Genomic DNA, 19,723 nt, shown 5'->3' with positions numbered 1-19,723 from the left:
AAAATCTAATCGATGAAACACAAAATCACTGAGTCCAGTTTAAAGGACCGGAAATCATACAGGTGCAGATAATAAAGCTTTTGTAATGGTTTACATAACTGTGTTACATAAGTTAATAAGTATATACATAATGACAGTCATGGCCATTCCTCACAGTGGCTAAAATTAGATGCTAAGGCAGATTCCTTATTGGTATCTCATATTTAATTCTTTTCTTTTATTTAAAAAAATAAGTTCTAAAGTGATTCGATTCTGTTATCTGCTATATCAGCTGATGTCAGAAGGAAGGTCTTAGGTCTTAATATCTCTTATGAACTGGAAAAAAGGGGTCATAAACATAAACTTGGCCTTTGATAGAGTAAAATGCTTAAATGTTTACAGTGGATATGAAGAGAAGATGAGATGAGAACAGTGAACAGAGACAGCTTATGCCTTGGGATGAAACAAAACCGAAACCAAACAAAAGAAACCAAACAAAGCATCCCATTTAAATTAATCCACATTTTCAATCTTCAAACGCTAATTCAACTGACAGCTCCTCTGGAGGAATCTGACAGCGGTCCAGACCCAGGCTTGGAGTTCACCCCAGTCTGATCAGAGCAGATGTTTGTTTTTAATTCTTCCTCCCTCTTCTTCATACAGTCATTATGTTCCCAGACGTCTCTCTCTGGACCTGCGAGCTTGGAGTTGCCTGACTGGCAATCTGATGGGCTGCTTGTTGAATTTTTCCATTATTTCTTTGATTCGTGACAGGTTGGTACGGCCAATGACGAAGTCGCACCTAGTGGCGCCCATCTCGTAGCCCACTTCACACTTCTTACTGGTGAGGCTGTAGCCTTCGGCCCTGGCTGTTACTCTGTACTCTCCGGGGTTCAGTAAGCGCCAATAATCACCATCGGCAGCTGAAAACACGCAGGAAACAATGTTTTTAGCACCCATGTGGGCCATGTGATTTCACTGATTTTTCACTGACTTTTCACTGAGTTTTCACTGCCAGATATAAGTTTCAACTTTATTAGCAGTATCCTAATAAAACATTTTGTGCAGTGCAAAAGGTTTTTGATAAAAAGGTGTTAAAAACTAATGAGCTCCATGTTTTAATTAGGGATGTGCATCGCAAGCAAAAACACTATTTGATAGTTACTGTTAACTATTCGAAGATTATTTGAATATTGTCCAGTAGCGAGAAGATCGGCTGGATGAAATGGGTCTCAGGCTGCCTCAGCAGCGTGAAATCAGACACAAACAGGTTGGGTTACCCTTTAAATCTAATTTGAATCCTAAACCTATATGCGAAATCTAATTACTATAACAAAAAGATACAAACCGTGGATTATTGATGGATTATGATTATTCACATGGGCAGTTATGCTGGCGGAACAAACATCATCAATACCCACTTTTCTCTCAGGTAACACATTGAATTTAAGTTAAACCACAACAAGCATAATAGTCACACATTATTGTGCAACCGCAGCAATATGCAAATCTTGTCCTAGAAAGCTGAGTTTAAAGAGCCCACTAAGCAGTGGCAAAAAGCAAGCCTCGCAGAAGCCTTCATCTAAAGCCTGAAATAAAAGTTGGAGAGTTCTTTGTGTTCTACTTTTGAGAAGGGGGGGTGCTCTATAGTCCCATTTCGATTTTTAAAAATAGCTCTGCTTTGTCATGTTGGATTTTCTTGGTCTCTCCCTGCTGAATGCTGGCTTCATGTGACCTGGGAACACGAGTGCATTTGTGGTATTTTTAGCCTTTGACTCACTCACAAAAACGACAGTTTCGCTTCCATTCGGTCATCCAAACACCCACCTGACACGTCTGAATGAACACTGAGACAAATGAAATATGATGGCCAGTCTGCCTCTGCTGCTGATCTATAGTCGACCCAAACAGTTCCACACGCACATCTGTGCTCAAATTACTCGCGTTCAGATGGTAGAGGGGAATCTAATTGTTTCCTGAGATGTTTCAAAATAAAATGCTAATGAGCTGATCATTTCTCAGTCTGGCAAAACATCTTCCAGATAGCGATGCACATCAGTAGCATCCAGACTGTCTGTCCTTCCCTCACGGTGACTACAGCTGATGGAAGAGCAAATTGCAAATGTCTGCTTTTGAAGGTTTGTGCGGTTCCAAAGCAAATTCAAAGCAGCTGAGAGGGTATAATTTTCAAAATGAATACCCTAAAATCTTTCTGGACTGCAAGTGAGAATTGCAAGGGTTCTGAGAGGAAACCGTGACTTATACTTACTTCCAGGAATAATAATGGCTAATGTCCTTTTGGACATTCGATTTCACGCTCGAAGTACAAAACTACTTTGCCTTTGAAGGCTGCATTTTTTAGACATCAGCAGAGATTGCCTTGAGGACTCCCAATCAATAGTCAAATTCAGAGCTGAAGGCCTCCCTCGCACTTCCTGTGACTGAGAATTGAGTCTGACTCCAACCTACAGCTCTACTTAGATACATCAGCTGCCTTTGTTTATGCTTTGTATACCATCTTACACTGGAATATTAACTTTCTTTAAGAGTGACTCATTCCTGAGGAATAGTCTGAAGTGTAGAGACAGTCGAGTCAATGTGCCCTGAGGTAGCTTCTACTGCTTTGATTGTAAAATCTAAGCTTACTCACGTAAAATTTCAAAGATGAAGGGACAAAAATATCCACATGCTGCTGTTGCAAAAAAAATAACTACTACTGCTTGTTTCCAGACAAACTGACACTGAACAAATATTTAAAGTGAGCCTGTCTGTTTTCCGTTGGTTGCTTACTCCAATGAACCCTTAATAGCTGAAATTATTCATAAAAAGATGAAATGTGATATTGTACCTGTGCGAATATCATGGCTGATGCCCTCCACAGAGATGATGGCATTGGCTATTCCGCGACCTTGCATGTCCCTCACCACACCTTTGATCCCACGATGCACCTGCATACGAAAAGCATGACCCACGCAACCATGTGTGCATCCTGTCCCATATTTCCCCCTATCAACTTTTAATTTGAATTTAACGCATAAGTACATTGCATGACGTGATGATATGATGTATAATCTATGATCCTCGGTGTAACAGAGCAGTTAAGCGTTGTTTCATATTTTTTCTCTTCATCCAGCATCAATATTTAAATACAGGCTGCAATCAAACATGGGGCTGAATCATCTGAAGTTCATATCACCAGAGAGAATACAATATAACAAGCTGACAAGCCTGTCACATTCATGTCTTCTCAAAATATGGCTGAGAATGCAGAATTATTTTGCCTGAATTTGGAGGACAAGACCTTTGAAATCCTCAAAACCGATTATTTAAAGAATTTTTGCAGCCACCTTTCTATAGACGAGTGTCTGTTAACTGTGCCTAAACTGTGCACTTATTTAGTCTCATTAATAAAATGTGCAAATTGTTATCGATGAAAAGAGATAAACACAATGAAACTGCCTCTGAATGCATTTATTTGGTCTTTTTTATAAATCATTTAACATGTGTTAATGTTTTCAATAATGTGCATGAAGCAAAGTTGTGATCAAACAATCAAATGTAGCCTGTATCTCTTCGAAATGGCTTGTTTATCTATTTAAGATAATATAAGGAGATGTGGGAATGGCAGTAAAGATGGTCAGGGACATTCATTTCCAAAAATCAACTGCAAAAATTCGCTCCTCTCACGATTTATAGATAAAGCCTTTTGAGAACTGGATTACTATGGTTTGTCACCTTTAAAAAAATAGGTCCCCAGAAGGAAAATCGAGAAACGCTGGGTTAGACAGCCTTGGGTTTAATCAGCTCATATGTTGATGATACAACACTTTTAAGTAAATACTTTAGTGAGAATAACAACTCAAACAGGGACTATAATATTCCCAAAATAATAAATAGCATATATTCATGTGGCTTGTTTGCATGCGCACTGGTTTTCTTGTGTGTATGTGTGAGTTGCGGGGGCTGCTTTGCCTCTGTACCTGCTCCATGAAAACAAGAAGAGACTCGCGATTGTTCTCCCACTCCTCAGGCAGTTCGCTCTCATGAGGGAATTTGTCACAACCCACATACATCGACAACTCAAAGCAGTTGGTGTGCAAATAGCTGAAATCATTCATACCTGCCAAGAAAGAGAAAGATATCTGTAAGTGAGCATCAACTTAGGTCAGCATTTTGTTCAGAGTTTGTGGTGATAATTAAGAGTGAAACGGATGTGAATCACTCTCACTTTCGCCTTTATTTGTTTGCCTTTGAAATCTTACATGACGCCTCAAACTAAACCCTAGAAGCTTTGAAAGAGCCAAAGGCGTTCAGTGCCGAATATGCAGATGTGCTCATGGGTGCTAAACAAAGCTACAGCTCAAAGGCTCAGAGCTGAGCGGAGAAATCCTGCATAACACAGTGTTAGGATCCGTGACAAAACACCCGGGCAGCTATGGACACTAACTGCCAGCCGCAGTATGCCAGGACGCTCCGTTGATGGTGCCATCCTCCTTGGCAAAATCCTCTGTGTGGCAGACCCTTTGGTTGGCATCAGTCATCAGGCGGTGGGTGGACGCGTACGAGAAGGCCAGCCAGCGGAAGACGTGGTCATCCGGGGTGGGGGTCTGCTCCCTGGTCACCCCTTGGGAGCGGGTTTTGTCATAGGGGAAGGTCACCACCAGCTCTCCTCCCTGGAGATTGCTGCCAAGCACAAAGGGCATCTTCTCCATCCATGTTATCAGAGCCCGTGTCTCCACGGCAACCTAAAGCGGGGACACAGGAGAGGGGAGGATAATGTAATTTGTGCAATCATCTCAGTACAGTGGTTGCTAAATGAACTCCCTCATGCTGAAGACAATTTCAGTGTCTCTCAAGAGGGAATGAAGGAGCTATCAAAAATCCTGTTCACACACCCACATGGATTAAACGAATTTCACAAATATTCTGAAAAATTAACACATTTTCATCAAGAGGCATCAAGACAGCCAGCATTCAAAGCATTGTATTTGCATTTTGTAATCAGGATATCGATAAAATTGCCCCTGCTGTTTGTCCTCACATAATTAAACCAGCCTTCCTATCTCTAAGCACTGGTTGGACCAGTCAGTGAGGCGAGCGAGGACAGTTGTCACAGCTTCCTGAACACAGATGGGGATCCCAGCTCTGCAGCTGCAGCAGCTATTCTGGAGGCTCTGTGTGACTCACTCTCTGAAACGTCAAAACACTCGTGAGGATGAGCTTTTAATAGATCACTGGGTATATTTTAGCTCACAGCCTCTTCGTCACAAATAGCAAATGCATCCGCTTCTCCCAAAATAGACGGCGCTGATAAACCCACGCGGCTGTTTTACCCTTTTCAAGAGAAGGATGCTCCACACTGTGTGATTTGTTTGTTAACTTGGAGGAGGTGCAGAACAAGGGGCACAATTTGTAAGCTGAAGATTAAATCACTGGAAACTGAACGGCAATTACATTAGTAAAGATGCGGTACAAGGAAGATAAGATTTGATGATGTCTTTATCTGTAGAGATGCTGAAATTTACGAGATAAATTAGTTTAAAATATCATACGACAGTCAACTGAACAGAATCAATCACCGAGGCGTTTTTGGCCTGGTACCACTCTGGGATGGGCACATGGTGGTTGAACATTTTGCGAGGGATCCACTTCTTGGCCTCTGCTTCCCACAGTATGGAGTTCAGATCGGGGAAGTTATGGTGAATGTCTATTCCATCATTGCTCCATCGACCCAGAGACCAGCCGCTGAGCTCCGAGCCCTGCGTGACAGAAAAAGAACACGAAGGAAATTCAGTGGAAATGATAGTTATTAGTTCTATGATCGCAGAAGGAGCCATGTAACATGGGTGAGATGACTGGGTGGGAAGTGTGGAGTTATCTCCCTAAACGAGGCCCAGCAGTGGTATCAGGTCAGGGACAGGAGTTCAGACATCACAGTTTGGATGCTTTTCTTTACATTAACATGTCTCCTTGCTTCCCTCACTTGCGTCCTTTCCTTGCTCTAAGTTCCTCCAGATACCTCCTCTCTCCTCGCTCCTCGTCTCCTCTAGCTGCATTTTTAAGGGATTGGAAGATGCTCCATGATGGCGGAGCGGGAAAGATTTCTGGGTCACGGGATTACAGAGAGTTAAGTTAACGTAATGAAAAGCACATTTTGCCATCACAGCTCATCCAGCGGCAACATTTGAACAAATCATAACACTGCTGACAAGACTGATCATAAAGCCCAGGGGTACACACACACACACTGTAGAGTACAGAAGGGTCAACTGGTGCAACTGAAAAGCACTTAAAGCTGCATTAAGTCATTTTGGATCACGAGGGGCAGAAAAACTCCAAACAAAACCGAAAGACAGAAAGACAACCTGGATGAACTGCTGGCTAATCATTGTTATGGCTAACTTTTAGCAAATCGTACTTATGTAAACATCCAGCAGACACAGCAGATCTGAGTCTTTAGCTTGTTCGAGCCAGCCACTCCTTTACTTTGTCTGCTTGCCTTCTGGTGCTGGTTACGTAGCATCCACCCTGGGATTGTTTGCTAGAAATAACTGGCTATGGTTTTATATGCGGGGTTGGTGAGGGCCAACTCAACCTTAAAGTCTGTGTGCAGCCGGAGAGCCAAAGCAATAAGCCTAAAAGCTGTTAAAGAGTGAGTCGTGGTATTGGGCATTTATTCTGACAGGCTGCAGCATGAATACTCCTACACTACACAGAGTGCTTTGACTCTTTCAGTGTTAATATCAAAAACATACCTGAATTAAGCTTTACTCATTGAGTTTGATTATTTCTTTCTGCTGCCTCAAAGGGTTGAATAGGTTTATCTCTTTTAACTCTTCACATACATGCAATTTTCAGAACAAGCTGCCATGGAAATCAGTTGTTAGGGGCGCCATTCGCTTTTGTGTGAAACAGAGCATTACAGTACGTACAGTGCACTCACACATCAGGTCACCAAATGACATGATGTCATTGACTGTATAGAGGCCAAGCTCTGTCGGACTTGCTCACGACCCCCCTCCCTTACTTGTCTTTATCTATTTGTGTCTTATTAAAAGTGTGCCTTTAATCTAGCAGGCCTGCAGCTGATTTAGGACCCAATAACATGTGTTTCAGTGGTATTTCACAGCCGACCAGGCAGCCCATGTCCACTCATGTTCACTCATATACAACACATACATTGCTCATGAGGGCTTTTCATATACTCCAGACTATCAAACCAATTTGCCAGCGTGCACCACATGCGCTCTTATCAGAAGAAGACCTGCCACGCAGATATGGTGCCTTTTTTTCCGCCAGAGGCCAGCGCGTGATATGACATCACTAATGACCGGCTTGCAGACCTACCACTTCAAAGGCTTTCTCGTACCCATCGGGGTTGACAGATGGCAAGAGATGGATTCTGGTCTCCTCCACCAGGTGACGTATCCGCTGGTTGCCAGTCAGATACTCCAGACACATGAACTGCATCAGCAGGAGGAGCAGCTCTCGTCCCAGCACCTCGTTACCATGGGAACCTGCTGTGTAACGAAACTCTGGTTCACCTGGTCAACAGGTTCACGCGAAGGGAGGGATGGGAGGTTAAATATGCAATTACTGCAACTGCATGTACAGGCGCACAGAGAAAAACACTGTGAGGAACACTTTGTGATGCCTCTGTTGTTGTTATTATTGTACATTAAATTGACCAAATTGAGCTGTTGCATTAAAGCACACTGTTGCCTTAAATATACTCACCAACTTCATGCTCTCCTGGGTTGTCAGAAATCTCAATGGCATACAGCTTGAGGCCACTGTGGCTCTTTCCTATGTTATAGATCCGGGTGATGTTGGGGCACATTTCGTTAACAACCTTCATAAGCTGTAGAAGATAAATGATGAAGCATCAGCTCTTAAAAAATCATGTGAAATTCGAGCTAAGGGTCAACTTGGATGCTGAGGTAGACAACGTACATAAAAGCATTTGGTATTAATCGAACAAGTGATGTATTTACAGCAGAGATACATGTCTTGCAACTTCAATTCTAAACATTTAGGGTTTGAAGTTTAAAAGAAAATATGGCACCTTTTACTCTACCTCGCCAAATTTTTGAGCGCTCTAATTTCCAGTTACTTCACAAATAATTATATTACACACAAACCTTATAATGCGCTCATAAAGTATAATATGTTACAGATTAAACTACCTAATTGTATGTAAATTGATAGAACAATCTCAACCCAAGCTTCACTTACTCGCTTGTACCTTATTTCACTGTCTTCATCAGTAGATTTACGAGAAGTCATAAAAGCACTCAGTATAATGAGCAAACTCCGCCTGCTGAAAGCTCGCAAACATACGTGAAAGTGGACTTTGAGTTGAGATTGATTTGTTAATGGCTGCTTTTAAGGTAGAGAATAAACTGTGAAGTTCACAGCAGAAACAGTAAATCAGATCATTCGCTGCTCCCTGGATCAACTGTAAGGTAGAAATGCATCGGTAGTCCAAGTGATAACCGTATCCACAGCCACAGCTTTACCAGCTAGGCAGAGCAGCTGCAGCTGTGCTCACAGCCGGTGGCTCTATACTGTCAGCCTCAGCCTTTTGAAAGGAGTAATGTGCATTAAATTAATAAAGGAAAATGTCACATCATCTCTCTTTTCTGGGACATCTGCAGAGCACTTCCCTAAACTGGCAGAGTTTGACTATAACTGGACTGGACCAACACACTAAAATTTAATGTGGGTAAAAATTGTTTTGGGGTTGTTTATCCATTTTGCCACTATCAACTAAAACTTTTAATACCTCACCCACACAGTCCTGAGAAAGCACATTCATTTTTGTGTTTTGAAATTGTAATAAATAATACGCACCAACCAAACTTAAACTATTGTACATTCAGTAAAGTATATTTAATGTTAAAGAGAAATACTGAGGATTTGAAACCATTTTCAGGGGCATTAAGAACAGGTTCTTCCCTTATGTTCAATAATGAATGAGAAAGAGTTTTAGTTAAAGGTCCTAAAAACTTAATGAGCCTCTTAGTATTGGCAGGAGGTTGAAAACAAACAAAGTTTGAACACTTGATTATTTTTCATGATTTTTTCAGTATTCTTCTTATTGTTTTTAAGGGGGCGGGGCTAATTCAGAAAAGCTGAGGTCACATACTTCTATGCACCAATCAGGATTTAATAACATTTGAATCAGAATCTGATGACGGTTGGTGTCAATCAAGTCTGATCAAACCCCACATCACAATCCCAATAAAGGAGATACATTCTTTAGTTTCTAAATTATGAATACATAATACCTAAAGGTTTTTTTTTTAATTCAGGTTGAGTTACTTAATCATTAGATTATTAGATTTTATGGAGGAAAACTTGAGTAGATTTAAGTCATGAAATCCTTGTTATTAGAAATTTCAAAAACAATATCACCACGGCTGTGTCACAGACCTTTAATAACAGTGCCAGTGAGGGGAGCTGCGTGAAAAACAGTGAAGGTAATTATGAAGACAGGCTTGTAGAGGAGCTGATTAAAATAGCAACTACCATTTACCCATATGGGCAAGAGTGGACACACACAGAGAACTGCAGCAGGAAACAGACTAACAAGCTGTTAAGTAAAGCAACTGCATTCATCTGTGTTTACTCGTTACTCCACGGCTGCAGAAGTCATTAAACAGTTTGGAGTGATGGAGTTTTAATTGAGTCCAGGTTGAATCTTGATTTTAACCAAGTAACTCATTAAACAAACAATAACGGCTTGCAAGTCTGCAGTGAAATTGTTGCTCTCAATTTAATAAAGCACAACATTCCCTTGATAAATATACCTGGATTGCGCAGGATCAATGTAAGCAGGATCACTGTTATTAAAAAATGAAATTTTAGTCATAGGTTTTAAAGCCCAGAAGGAGAAACTGGTCACAAAATTAAATTCCCTCGGACTTACCTCTCGCCAACAAGCAAGAAACCTTGGTGTGGTCTTTAACTTGCATCTGAATTTTGAACCTCATGTAGAGTTTGTCGCCAAATCAGCTCTTCACCTCAAAAATACTGCACAACCATTTCCCTCTCATTGAGTGACACGGAGAGACTAATGCAAGCTTTCATATCAAGAAAGCTGGACAACTGTAATGCTCTGCTATCTGGTCTACCCAACGAATGAGTGAATGAATGGATGCCTTCATTGTCATTGCATGTTCACATACAATGAAATTTGCTGTCTCTCACTAAAGAAAACTGTCTCCATTTGCTCTATTTCAGACACACACTCACACACAATAAAATAAGGTAACTGTTAAATAAATAAAACATGTTAAAGAAAATATGTTAAAGTGCTGTAATAAAAAGAATAAGATAAAAAAAAAAGTGTGTATGCAGTTATTACACAATATAACTTGGTGATATCATTTAAAATTATTGTCCTGGAGTGTGGGGAGCTACAGCTTATTCTGAACTCTGCGGCCCAACCAGAGAAGACATTTCACATGTCCTTACATTGATTGGCTGTCAGTTTCCATACTTATTTTGAAATTCTTTTACTTGTTTTCAGAGCTCATCATGGTTTTTCACCAGCATATACAGTATGTCCAACATGTTTACAGTGTATGAACCGGTACGGCCCCTCAGGTCCCTCAGTTTTTAGCTTTTATACTCCGAGCCGCTGCAACAGTCGGCCTGAGGATCTGAGAGCAGTTGGAAGTGTTGAAATCTTTAAATTTAAACCTAAAACCTACCTCCTCATCCTGGTATTTGAGTAAGAGTGGTATAAACATTATTCATCCCATTTGATTCCCTTATTTTAATGTATTCATGTTGTAAATCATGTTCTATTTTATCTGCTGTTTTATCTATTAACATTATCACAGTCTACACTTGTTCTGTGTTATTCTCAGTTTGTCAGTCATCTGTGAAGCACTTTGAACTGCACTAACCTGTATGAAATTTGCCATACAAATAAAAGTTGATTGATGGATTGATTGAATGTAGAATTGCATTCTGTCTTAAAGACAGTCTTTTACACACATTACCTGCCACTTCACCGCCACTTAGGAGTGATTATTTTTCCTTAAAGACTCATGATAAAACTGGACGCGACAGACTGCTTTTTTAATCCTTTTATAGTAACTTTCCACTTAGGCTAATGTTATCATTAAAGAAAAGCTTTTTGGCTGAGATATGCCAGGGTAATGGGAAGGTAATACACCATCTTCCATTTTGAAGAATGTGGAAAACGTTCTTTCCACCTACTTTACAATTTCTTTCAACTACACATGCTCCTACAATCAGTATTCCCATGGCTATTGCATTACAATCAGTTGTGATCAAAGAAAAGGACAGTCCTTAAGCGATATAAGAGATATCTTTTTCATTTCTCTCATGGGGCATGTACTGTAATGGGCTACTACCACTTTCAGGTTGTGGCATATCACTATTTAAACTGCTGCGGACGAGGGAGAGATAGGCTACCAGGTACCTGCATGGAGGAAGAAGAAATGTCAAGAGTGAAAAGGCTTTCAGTTTTAAAAATAGTCCTTCCTCCCTTTGTGAAGGTGTATTGAGGCTGGACACCCTGCGTGACACACATTAAGCCTCAAAGGTACAGAAAGAAAAGAAAAAAAACAGCCCATTTAATTCACTTCGATATTCCTGGAACAGCGTTTGATGATGTCACACCACAAAAACAGCAGCTTTTTTTTTTTTTTTTTAAACAATGAGCCATGCATTCAGAGCATTAGTTGTAAAGAGTCTAATAGTGGATCACAACAGCAGTTTATAACACCTGTAGTCGACTGGCACAAGAGGGCTGCTACATTACAGACAATTGCGATTCACAGCACTCGTACGTTCACGACCACTCAGTCGGGGTGTAAGCAGTGACAAATACAGCTGTCTTCGGTCTCGGTACAAACAGGGTACTGTTCATGACAACTATATGAATAAGTAATGACACAACCTAGGAGATGCTTAATGCATTTTCATGCGGCTGGCAGCACTCGGTTCATTTGTTACTGTTGCACCTCTTGTTCTTGCAAAGGACACAACTTGTCTGGTGTTGGCTCACAGTTACACAAAATGTTTTATTGTCCCATGCTCTGGTGTCTTTGCTGAATAAGAAATAAGAGCTGGGGCCTCTGTAAGCAGGCTGATATCTGTGGTTGTGACTCACCTGCCTCATTTCTTTGTAGCTGTGATGTTTGAAGTCCAAGTCATCTGTTGTTATGACTTCATTGCGTCTGTGGTAATAATTATTTGGATCTGTGAGGAATCAACAAAAACATGTTGTTATTAATATTCAGAGATTAAAGGAGGTGGTTTAGTTATTGTATTTGTAATGATACCATAGGAAATGAATGATCAGTCATGTCAGGTGTGCCAATGCTGAGCACTGGCTCTCTTTCCTTGTAGGACCAGTCCAGACAAATTGTAACACACATATTTTCTCTTTGTATCTAGCCGTGCAGAAAGTCTTATATTTTGTGCCAAGTTTTGGGCGCCAAAGAAGTGAAATATAATTTAATTTGTTGTGCTCCCGGCACTCAACCATTACACATTAATAACGCAACGGCAACCTGTCTTTCCAGAAACAATGTACCAGTTACTGTGGATAATCTCAACAGATCTCGCTTTGCAAAGTTTTCGTTGGGACTATTTTTGTCCAGTAGAAAATGTTCCAGTAAAAATTGTCTCAAAACCTCAGCACATTAAACTAAAACTATCTGCATGGCAAAATGCCAGTAGATGTAAGAGCTGATGGCTGTATGAACAAGGCTTTAATCCTGTATCATCCTGACATTTCTACCCCCCCCAATTGACAGGAATTATTCATGTGTCTGCTTTGTCCGTACAAACCCGTCACCTGGCATAGGACAGCCAAGGATCTCCACTCTCATGCAGATGCTGCCGCTGGTAAACCAAGAGCGAGGGTTGACTCGAATGTATCGGGCGACCACTGGCACTGGGAAGATGTTCCGGACCGGGATCTCCTTTTCTCTGTTGGCTCTGAATATCTACTGAGGCAAACACATTCATCCCAACGGTGAATAAGGAACAGGAGCTATTTTGTTTCATATATTATTGTGTTTCTCAGAGAAAATGCCTTTTGATCATCAGCTATAAATAAGCCAAATGCAGGCTAGAGTGGTAATTGTCACCCTATAAATCTAATACAATTGCAGCTACCATGTATAAAGGACAGAACATACAGCAAATGTTTAAGAAGCCTTTGGATAGAAAATTAATTCAGAACATGCATAGACCAATAAAAAAAAATCCACATAAGCCTTAAACAAACACCTGCAGAATGTCATTAAACCTTGATACCAATTGGGAGTTTATTGTAAATTATAACACTCGCGGTTCTTGTTCTTCCCTGCACCATTTGGCATTTTAAAAGACAAACAGTGCAGTTTGGCATTTGGCATAAAAAGGTGAACGAGTGGGTGAGCGAGAAGCTTGTAGAGGAGACTAAATTACTGTAGGGGCATTATCTCCCACATCGATGACATCAGCAGCCAGGGGAGCGTACAGTTACACAAAATGTCATTAGTTGGGACGAGAACGACAGTAAGGAGCAACAAGGCTATGATTCTCCTCAGAAACATAATCTCAATCAGATCTGTTCATTGATAATAGGATTATTAATATTGTTATTTTTCTAAAGCAAAATGGATCAGCGATCAGTTGCTGCTTAAGCTTGATCTCAAGGTATTCCTGTATTTGGTTTCTGTGTATTCAGTAACACCAAGTACATAAGAGACACCGCTCTCTGACAATGAGCCGAGATGAGGTTCCCATCTGGTTGAGGATCATCAGTATTTACTACTGCCTCTCAGCTCATTAAGCTTGGAGATAAGAAAAGATCTACATCTTTCTTTGTAATTGCTCTCGAACAAGAATTCATTTCCCCATCTGGTTCCAGTCCATCAGGGACACACAAAACTCCTTATGAAGCTGGTTTATACAGAAAAAGAATGAGAAGCGTTTCTGTGTGGTAGTAATTGCCTACTTTGTAGATATATGTCAGGAGATAATAGTTGTAATTGTCATAAGTGTTACTCACCAAGTCTTCTGAACCGTTCTTCAGTGTGATCCAGGTGTGACTGTCGTTGCTCACCATGACCTTGTACGAGGTCACCCAATCACTCCTGTTAACACAAGAAAATCGAGATGAGAGGAAGAAAAGAAATGTCCTCTCAGGCAAAATTCAATGCAAATGGTCCAATGAGGAAGTGAATGAGGAAGTTGTTAAGTCATTTAATTCAGACACGCTTCGTTCTCACCGGGTGAAAGTCTATTTAAAAAAGCAAAATGGGACAGGAGGTCAATGTATTTATATTAGAGGTTTTACTTGAGCCTTTTAGTACTTAAAGTTTTGGAATGGGAGCAAAAGTGAAGTTTGCCTTGCAGATGATTCTCAATTAAATTGGGTTGAATTTTGATTCTCAGTTGTAGGAAACTTTGCTGAGGCAAAGCATTGTATCATGTATATGAGTGATGCTATTATAAATTCAAACCACCATTAAGGTTTTCCTACATTTAAGAATGGCAGTAAATATTAAAGGAATAGTTTATTTACATTTTTACATTTTAGGAAATACGCCTACTTGTACTGTTGCTGAGAATTAGATGAGAAGATTGATACCGCCCTCACATCTATAAGGTAAATGTCACACTAGCCAGTAGTCGGTTAGCTCATAGCTTAGCACAAATACTGAAAGCAGCTAGCTTGGCTCTGTCCAGTTTTAGAAATGCTGCTGCCAGCCCCTCTAGATTTCACTGATTCATTAATTAGGTTTTGTATGCTTTAGTACATTTACTACAAATTATATATACATTACAGCACAACTGATCATTCTGCAAACCATGTGTTTTAGTAATGTAATCTATTTTCCCTCCCTTTTTCCAGGCATTCATTGGTTTCCATTAGTCTCCATAGGGTAGAAAGTCTATTAGCTCCTTTGTGAAACCGGCTTGAGAGTTGAAATAATGCAATGCTTTTGATGTCTGTTTGCAAGAAGACTGATGACTTAATGTCCCACAGACAGAGCTCTCTCTGAGTGCAGTATGTACGCTGGCAGCGAATCTCGTGCTTCTGGATAAAGACATCAGCGCTGAGCAGTTTGGTAAGAATTCCCAGTTCTGCTAATTAAAGTGCTGTTACAGACAGAAACCCCCGAGCTGGCACCGCAGACAGTTGCATGCCCTACAGAGCTAATTGTGGAGAAATTCTGTCTCAGGCATCGGTGTCTTCTGCGCCCTTACATCGTGCTGGTCTTGAAGGGAAATTACAAACACAGCCTGATAAAGTATCTCCCCACGCTCTATAACTACACAGCAGTTTCCAGAAGTCTGTGTCACCCTTTCCAATTAAAAAGTACAAAGGCCAAAAGTTGTCAAATATAGAGCAAAGTCGGAGTAAGTAGGTGGTCGGGAAAAATGTGAGCAGAAGCAGTTGTTGATTTTTTTTGTGGTGAATAGTGAACCATGGTTTAATGCAAATAACAACAACTTTTCCCTTCAGTTTACCACTTTAACGTGGCCAAAATTCCTTTTAGTAAGAGGTTTATCAAACAGTTATTTGAAGCATATGCTTTAATTGCCACTTTGTAAAGCACTTTGAACTGCACTAAACTGCAGATGCATTGACTCATTGACCTCTTACATGGACAGTTTGTCACCTTTAGGCTGCTGAAGTTCTTATTAATGGATTATCGCTGATTTTTAAAGCACAAGTAAATAACTGTATAAAAATTTGAAAATGCTACCTCAAAGCCATTTACAGCCACACAGCCTGTACAGTGAGTGTGAGTTTTCTGCATTGTTCCCCGACACAATAAGAGCTTAAAGTCAGGGAGGATCCGGTCTTGTTGAAAAGTGTGGGCTGAATAATTCAAGGCGAAGTATTATTATGAACAGGTACCTTTCTCCATATCAAATCACACATAATCCTCTGTAAGCCCAGACTTGATTCACGCAGAATCAATCATGCACTTTACAGCATGTGTTTGTGTGCGTGCCGACCCAGTTTCAATATGGCATCAACGCAATACTGGGTTAACTTTACCCAGTGGCCAGTGGGTAGAAAACTACTGCGTTGTCACAGACAGTGAGATGCTTTGACCTAGTTTAAGTGACATTTGGATGTTGTATTGTTTTGTTTTTTTATTAATGTTTAACAAGCTGATTGTTCAAAATTATCTTATCAGTTCAACATACATTAGATTACACAGTTTGGTGAAAAGATGCGTTATAATTCATGATGATAAATTAAATTCCAGATCAACAAGATAAAAATCATCTGGTTTAGTCGTTGTGAAGAATGTTGAAAGTTCTCCCCATTGAAACAGATGTGCTATCTGTGCTGGATGTGGTGTTGACAAGCCTTTCAGCCTCCTCAAAAAATGTCTGTAGTCCCAACTTTAAGAAATGTACAGAACGCTGTGTGAAAAGATCAGGGCAGCAACTTTTTTCTTGTATCTTCTCCAGCCAGCAATAGCAACTGGCAGTTAAAACAGGAATGGCTCAATGCAGTATGTGTATTCTTTGGAATTTTGAACGTCATGTGTTACATAACAGTTTTAAATTAAAGCATGAGCTTGCTGTGTCTTACACTGTCAAAATAAATATATTTTAGCTTGGTAAACACAGCTCTACATATATAAAAGCTCTAATATGAAAAATAAAAGTAACACTGGGTCAAAACAACCCATCGTCTTGAGTTTGATTGACCCAATGGCTTCCTACCTAAACAAGGTAAGTTAAAGTTAAAGGGAGGTAAACCCAGTATTGCATCAGTAAAGGTGCTCCTCAAATCATACATGATTGGATATATTTTGAATTTACCTTAAAACCCCTACTTTTTACACAGGAATTAAGTCTTTTACACAGGAATTGAAGCGATGGCGATGCACAGTTTAGTTCTAAATTTATGCAAATGTTTAACAAATGCCTGCATACTCAAAAAAGACCTAGCAGGTTTACGTCCTGATGAGCTGAAGCTGTGGGAGGTGAGATTATACATCCCTTTGTATCTAGAAGTTAAATACATGAGATGCCATGGAGACCTGATTGTAATGTATTTCATTTCTTAACAAGCTACAGACACTTACAGCAGCTCACAGCTGCCAGTGCCTGCAGCTGGATGACTCATCCCATATCCTCGTCAGCAAACACTTACTGTAAATATAATTAAGGTATTAAAATGTGATCAGTTTGAAAAAAAATAATCCAGACTTGTTTTACCCCTCTTTTTTCTTCATCATCTGAGTGTAATGAACAAGCTTACAGTGCGGTGAAACTGTATTTCTTCAGTGTTATTTTTATAATGTAGTGACCTTTTAAGAGAGATGAAAGAATGAGGCTGCACTTCAATCAATCAAACTCATAAATCCTTAATCCCACAGTGAGGGGATCAGAAAAGACTTGTGAAAAGGGCAAACACCAGTGAAGGTTCAGCGCCATTTGGACGAGATTGAAAAGCTTGTTTTGTTTATATTTGCGAAGTCAATTTTTCCAGTTGGGTTTTAAGGAAAATCCAAGAGGCATTTAGACTTCTGGAACAATTATTGCTGTCTGTCTACTTTCAGTTTTCATTTCCCGTTAGTGATTTGGAAACTCATGCCATATGTAATTAGACCGGATTTGGCAATTTACTGTATTTGGGTTTTTATTAACCATGCTGGTAACATGGCTCTTTGGATGGCAATCTGTCCGTTGGTCCACCACTTTGGTCTAGACTGACTTTATCTCTACAGATATTAAATGGATTACCAGACATTCATGCCCCATCCAACCTGACACACCCCTAGAGTCATCTGGAAAGTCCGAAGAAATTGTTTGTAAAGGGGCAGACACTTTAAAAAAATAAAAATAGATAAAGAGATAATAAAATACTTGGCATGTGGCTGGATGCACTATCTGTATTGACAAGCGATTGAGACCATAAAGGTGGACCATTAGGAAAGTAAGTAAGACAGTTTTTCTGATATTTTCTGATAAACTCCCATACAATTTGAAATCTTTTTACAACCAGTAGAGTCGCCCCCTATTGCTAGCCTATAGAAAGAATAAGGCATTTTACCACGGGCTCCTCTTTTCAGATGCCGCCATTGTTTTTGAATCAACAGTTGCTTTTTGCTGTTGTCACACCTAAACCCCGCCCATAGCTTACACTGATTGGTCCAAACCACTGTGGTTCAAACACACATACATAACTTGGAGCCTGGTAAAATGGATATTTGCTTGATGGTGACCTTGCAAACGCAGCTGCCTGGAAAAGTAATGTCCCATGAGTCTCAAATGTGCTTTGTGTTTAGTGCTAATTAGCACACGTTAGCATGCTAACACACCACAAGAAGATGACAAACATGATTAACATTATTTCCATATATTAATAATCCATTTTAAATGTGCTGGATTATAAAGCTATGTGAAAGGTTTCTCTTTGTGTTCAACAAAAAAGGGAATTCCACTAATGGTTTAAAACAACCTTTGAACAGACATCAGAAGATATCAGCAGGATATTTTAGGTAACTTAAATAACTGGTATTAAATTCATCCCCCACAATTATCCTTTAAAGTCAGCCTGGAAAAGAAAATCCTCGTCCTCAACCATCTGCAACTCTGCATGCATGTCTGCAGGGTTCCTACTCACGACCAGAGGGAGCTCCTGCCTTGTGTGATGACCCCTGTGAATTTTGTCAGCCTCCTGGCATCCACCTCGAACCACTGCAGCGGGTCATCTCTCCCAGCGCACCAGGCCCCGTCATAGAGGTCATCTTCATAAAGGCCTGCCTGCGGGCCAGAAACAGCCGTACAGAATTTTATTTCACATGTCCATGTGGAAACACAAACACACAGTACATGTATGGTACAGCACACTGACTGGTAATGCTGAAAGTATTTGCTTTTCTTGTTTTTGTTATCAAATATTACTGTAAGTGTTGACAGTGGAGAGAGTGAAGTATGCGTCAGCCAGCCAAGCTGAGATGTTTGGATTTGGACAGTCTAAGATAAATTCTCTAGATAAGAATCAGCTAAGCCAGATAAACGTGTCCTCTAACATAATAAAGACAGCGTAATAACAGATACATCACTGCATTGCTACATCACTCACGCTAGACTGGATCCTACTAAAATAGTGTGACCAAGGGCAAAATAAAACCAGTGAAGTCAAGTAACAGGAAAGAATGCAGGACACATCTGTGAGACACACTGAGTCTTTCTCCATTTCCCAGCATTCCTGAATTTTCTTCTTCTATTGATGTAACATGAGGACACTATTTTCTTGACACTTGCTTAGTTCGACATGAAAATGTTAACTTTAATGCATAAAATGTTACTCTTTCCTCTTAAAGTGCTTGTTATTGCCACTGACAGGCTCTGATGTTATTTGAGCTATCTGACCTGTAAGATCCTCTTTGTTTAACCACAAACAGGCGTTGTCTTGTGCTACTCAAACCCACCAGGCTCCATTGACAGAAACAATAATTCAACCTCGCAGGACACCAGAGTTTACTGCTGCCTCGAATCTGTTAGTTTGTGTTATTGTGTGTTACACAAGTATTGTGTTGGATCCAAATTTACTATTTAAAACACGCAAATCACACATTGCTGTTTGTGTCAATTGAGTTTGGGTGCTTTGAATTGAGTGGTATAACGGCTCTTTCTGGTGAAACAAAAAAGATCTTACAGATCAGAAAAGTTTTCGCACCTGTGCATCATATCCAACCCAAAATATGCAAAACTAAGGCCCATTTTT

At 40.2% G+C, this 19,723-nt stretch overlaps 1 protein-coding gene across 1 annotated transcript in view; it reads right to left on the bottom strand.

Annotated features, from left to right (window-relative positions):
* The window catches only part of cpxm2 (carboxypeptidase X (M14 family), member 2), a 30,322-nt gene continuing 10,599 nt past the window's right edge, over positions 1-19,723 (bottom strand). Inside the window, exons 4-14 of the mRNA XM_070851546.1 lie at positions 18,617-18,756; positions 14,024-14,108; positions 12,821-12,971; positions 12,131-12,219; positions 7,717-7,840; positions 7,327-7,523; positions 5,559-5,738; positions 4,427-4,724; positions 3,960-4,099; positions 2,828-2,927; positions 1-902 (exon numbers count right to left, since the gene is read on the bottom strand). Of these exons, the coding sequence (XP_070707647.1) occupies positions 646-902; positions 2,828-2,927; positions 3,960-4,099; positions 4,427-4,724; positions 5,559-5,738; positions 7,327-7,523; positions 7,717-7,840; positions 12,131-12,219; positions 12,821-12,971; positions 14,024-14,108; positions 18,617-18,756 (1,761 nt within the window). The 3' untranslated portion in view covers positions 1-645. The remainder of the gene's footprint in view (positions 903-2,827; positions 2,928-3,959; positions 4,100-4,426; positions 4,725-5,558; positions 5,739-7,326; positions 7,524-7,716; positions 7,841-12,130; positions 12,220-12,820; positions 12,972-14,023; positions 14,109-18,616; positions 18,757-19,723) is intronic.

This window comes from Pempheris klunzingeri, chromosome 20, assembly GCF_042242105.1.
Source record: "Pempheris klunzingeri isolate RE-2024b chromosome 20, fPemKlu1.hap1, whole genome shotgun sequence".
NCBI lineage: Eukaryota > Metazoa > Chordata > Actinopteri > Acropomatiformes > Pempheridae > Pempheris > Pempheris klunzingeri.
This window is presented reverse-complemented; position numbering and strand designations above follow the sequence as displayed.